At 39.4% G+C, this 2,750-nt stretch overlaps 1 protein-coding gene across 1 annotated transcript; it reads left to right on the plus strand.

Moving 5' to 3' along the window:
* The first annotated feature begins 331 nt into the window (after positions 1-331).
* LOC121764757 (putative germin-like protein 2-1) lies at positions 332-1,785 on the plus strand. Its single transcript, XM_042160778.1, has 2 exons — positions 332-1,084; positions 1,232-1,785. The coding sequence occupies exons 1-2, from the start codon at positions 919-921 to the stop codon at positions 1,783-1,785; spliced, it is 720 nt and encodes a 239-aa protein (XP_042016712.1). The 5' UTR covers positions 332-918.
* The last annotated feature ends 965 nt before the right edge of the window (positions 1,786-2,750 follow it).

Raw genomic sequence — 2,750 nt, forward strand, 5'->3', positions numbered from 1 at the left:
AAATATTCCTTATTGCTGATTTTGAGTGTGATTGTGTTCGAACAAGTTGATATATATAATGAGCCCAAGAATATCCAAAAGGGACCTGATTAATATATTAGCGTTAGCGAATTAATTTTGCTTAAGTACTTGACTTTCTTCTTAAAAACTTCAATCCAATATTTTCTTATAATTCTGATAATTGACTGTTCCTTTTTCTAGAATCAATTTATTTTTATATGAAGCGATTAAATTAATTATGATTTAAATATTATATTTTTCTTAGAGTTAGCTTCACTGTTCCTTCAAGAGTTTTTGTGATAAGATAGTAATTACTTAATTAGAAGATTTCGTTATTGCACATGACAACGTCAATTTAATTGAGATCAATATATTTTAATGAAGCTTGTTTATAAGAAAATATGGCTGTTTCAGACAGATTCAAATGCATAACTGGTATTCTAGATTTTATATATGTCAATTTTAATTCGGTAAATTACACAACTAATTCACCCACTTTTTCTTATATAATTAATCATGCATATCTTAGTGTTTTCTTGTCTACTAAATCTTCTAAAACGGCATATGCTTCTGTTGAGATTCCTAATTATCTAGTGCACAACTGCACGCTTATTCTTCATTTGATCCTCTATTGATTTTCATATTTTTCTTAGCCAAGTTGAAAATGAAAGATCAACACCCTTGACTTTATATTATATACTTCCCCTCTAGGTTTGATTAATTTGATGGAGACTAATTATATAGAAGCTCAATCAAATATGCTTTGATAGAGAAATTAACAGCAGGCAATATATATTATAACTAGTGGAGTGCTTGATTGGTGGATTTTGAAGAAGTCTAAATAAAATTAGATTATAAAAATATGAATGTAGAGTATTAGTTATATGATGAATTTCTCCTATAAAAAGCAGTGATACGATGCTAAGTTTTCCATCACAACAACAATATATCATCAAACATACGAAGATGGCTTTTCTTTTATGCGCCATTGTTCTTGTTTCTTCATGGGCTTCGATGACATATGCTTCCGATCCCGGCCAGCTTCAGGATTTCTGCGTTGCTGTTCCCGATTCCAGCTCTGCAGGTAATTCAATCGATTATATCAAACCGATACTATGTATAGAGTCCGTTTGATAGGGTAAATAACTCAAAAAAAAGAAAAGAAAAGTTAATGTGACCTAAAATGTGCGTTCTCATCAGCATGCATATATACTAAACTGTTTGCATGCAGTTTTTGTGAACGGGAAGTTTTGCAAGAACCCGACCATGGTGGTCGCGGATGATTTCCTCAGACAGGGTCTAAACAAGGCCGGAAACACATCCAATCAGGTTGGATCGGCCGTGACCGCAGTCAACGTTAACCAGCTTCCCGGGCTCAACACTCTAGGCGTTTCCCTGGCTCGCCTCGACTTCGCCCCATACGGGATCAACCCACCCCACACCCACCCCCGTGCAACCGAAGCCTTCCTCTTGATGGAAGGCACTCTTTATGTGGGCTTCGTCACTTCCAACCCAGCCGATCCGGCCCAGAAGAACAAGCTCTTTACCAAATATTTGTACCCCGGAGATGTCTTCGTCTTCCCACAAGGTCTCATCCACTTTCAGTTGAACGTTGGAAAGACCAACGCCGTTGCATTTGCTGGCTTCGGCAGCCAGAACCCAGGTACCATCACCATTGCCAATGCGGTGTTCGGGTCGGACCCCAAGATCAACCCAGATGTGCTGGCCAAGGCTTTCCGGGTTGAGAAGAACATTATCGATTACATTCAGGCACAGTTCAACTAAAACTAAAACCTCTGCCTAAACTAGACACGCAATATATGTTGTGTCCAATTCATCTAATAAATTGAATAGTCTTTACTTATTGCATCTGCGTGACCTGGAAAATTGTGTGTATCCGAGTGTTATATTTCATGTGATGCTACAAGTGTTTGCATAAATATAATTCTTTTATGTATTCTCTGTTTCTTTCCCATAATTTTGCCTCTGATCATGTACTTTTTACGAAAGGGTATTATTTTCGTGGTTAGAGTCAATCTTTACTTCCCCAAAAATATGTTTAATTTAATTTAATGTTAGTGCTGTATTAAGTTTATAGCTACTATATACATTTTGTATTTCACGGTTTTTAGTCAATTTGGGTTAATCTACATTCTACAATTTTGTAATTGGGTAATGTTGGTTTCTGGGATTACAAGATAACAAAACCGGGCGTAATACAACCCAAAAGAAGGAATACAAAAATGAACTGAAGTTACAACGAAAATGAAACAACTAAACCAGTATGCTATGACAGCCGAGTCGAGGAGGCCTCTTCCCGCAAGACGAGATACGCCCCGATAGTGCTCTCGGTTTGGCGTGTCGTCCCCAAAGGTAAAACGGCTACGTCTCTTCTGATGCAGCACCGCAATCAGCAGAGCTCCGGCGAACGGGATGGAGGAGAGGGCAGAGCTTCGACAGAAAGACAATGCAGGGAGAGGGAGAGAGCTTATGCAGAGAATGCTTGTAGGTGTGTGTCCTAATGCAGTGGTATGGCTAGCCTATTTATAGGCCAACCACCATGCAGGGTCAACCAGCCATTGAAGGCTCATCATGGCAAAAACGTAACCGGCGTCGGTTACAGGCGTGTGGCTGTAATGTGCCACCCGTGTGTGGAGCGTGTGGATTTCTCACGTGGCAACCGTGACTGTGCCTCGCTTGACGACGTGTCAAGCCACTTGGATTGCTGACTCGGCGGTGGTCCAAAAAGA

The sequence above is a fragment of the Salvia splendens genome, chromosome 14 (genome assembly GCF_004379255.2).
Source record: "Salvia splendens isolate huo1 chromosome 14, SspV2, whole genome shotgun sequence".
Taxonomy (NCBI): Eukaryota; Viridiplantae; Streptophyta; class Magnoliopsida; order Lamiales; family Lamiaceae; genus Salvia; species Salvia splendens.

Coding starts and splice junctions, on each gene's coding strand:
- LOC121764757 (XM_042160778.1), top strand. CDS start 919: ATGCTAAGTTTTCCATCACAACAACAATATATCATCAAACATACGAAG. Junction 1,085..1,231: donor TCCCGATTCCAGCTCTGCAG/GTAATTCAATCG, acceptor GTTTGCATGCAG/TTTTTGTGAACGGGAAGTTT.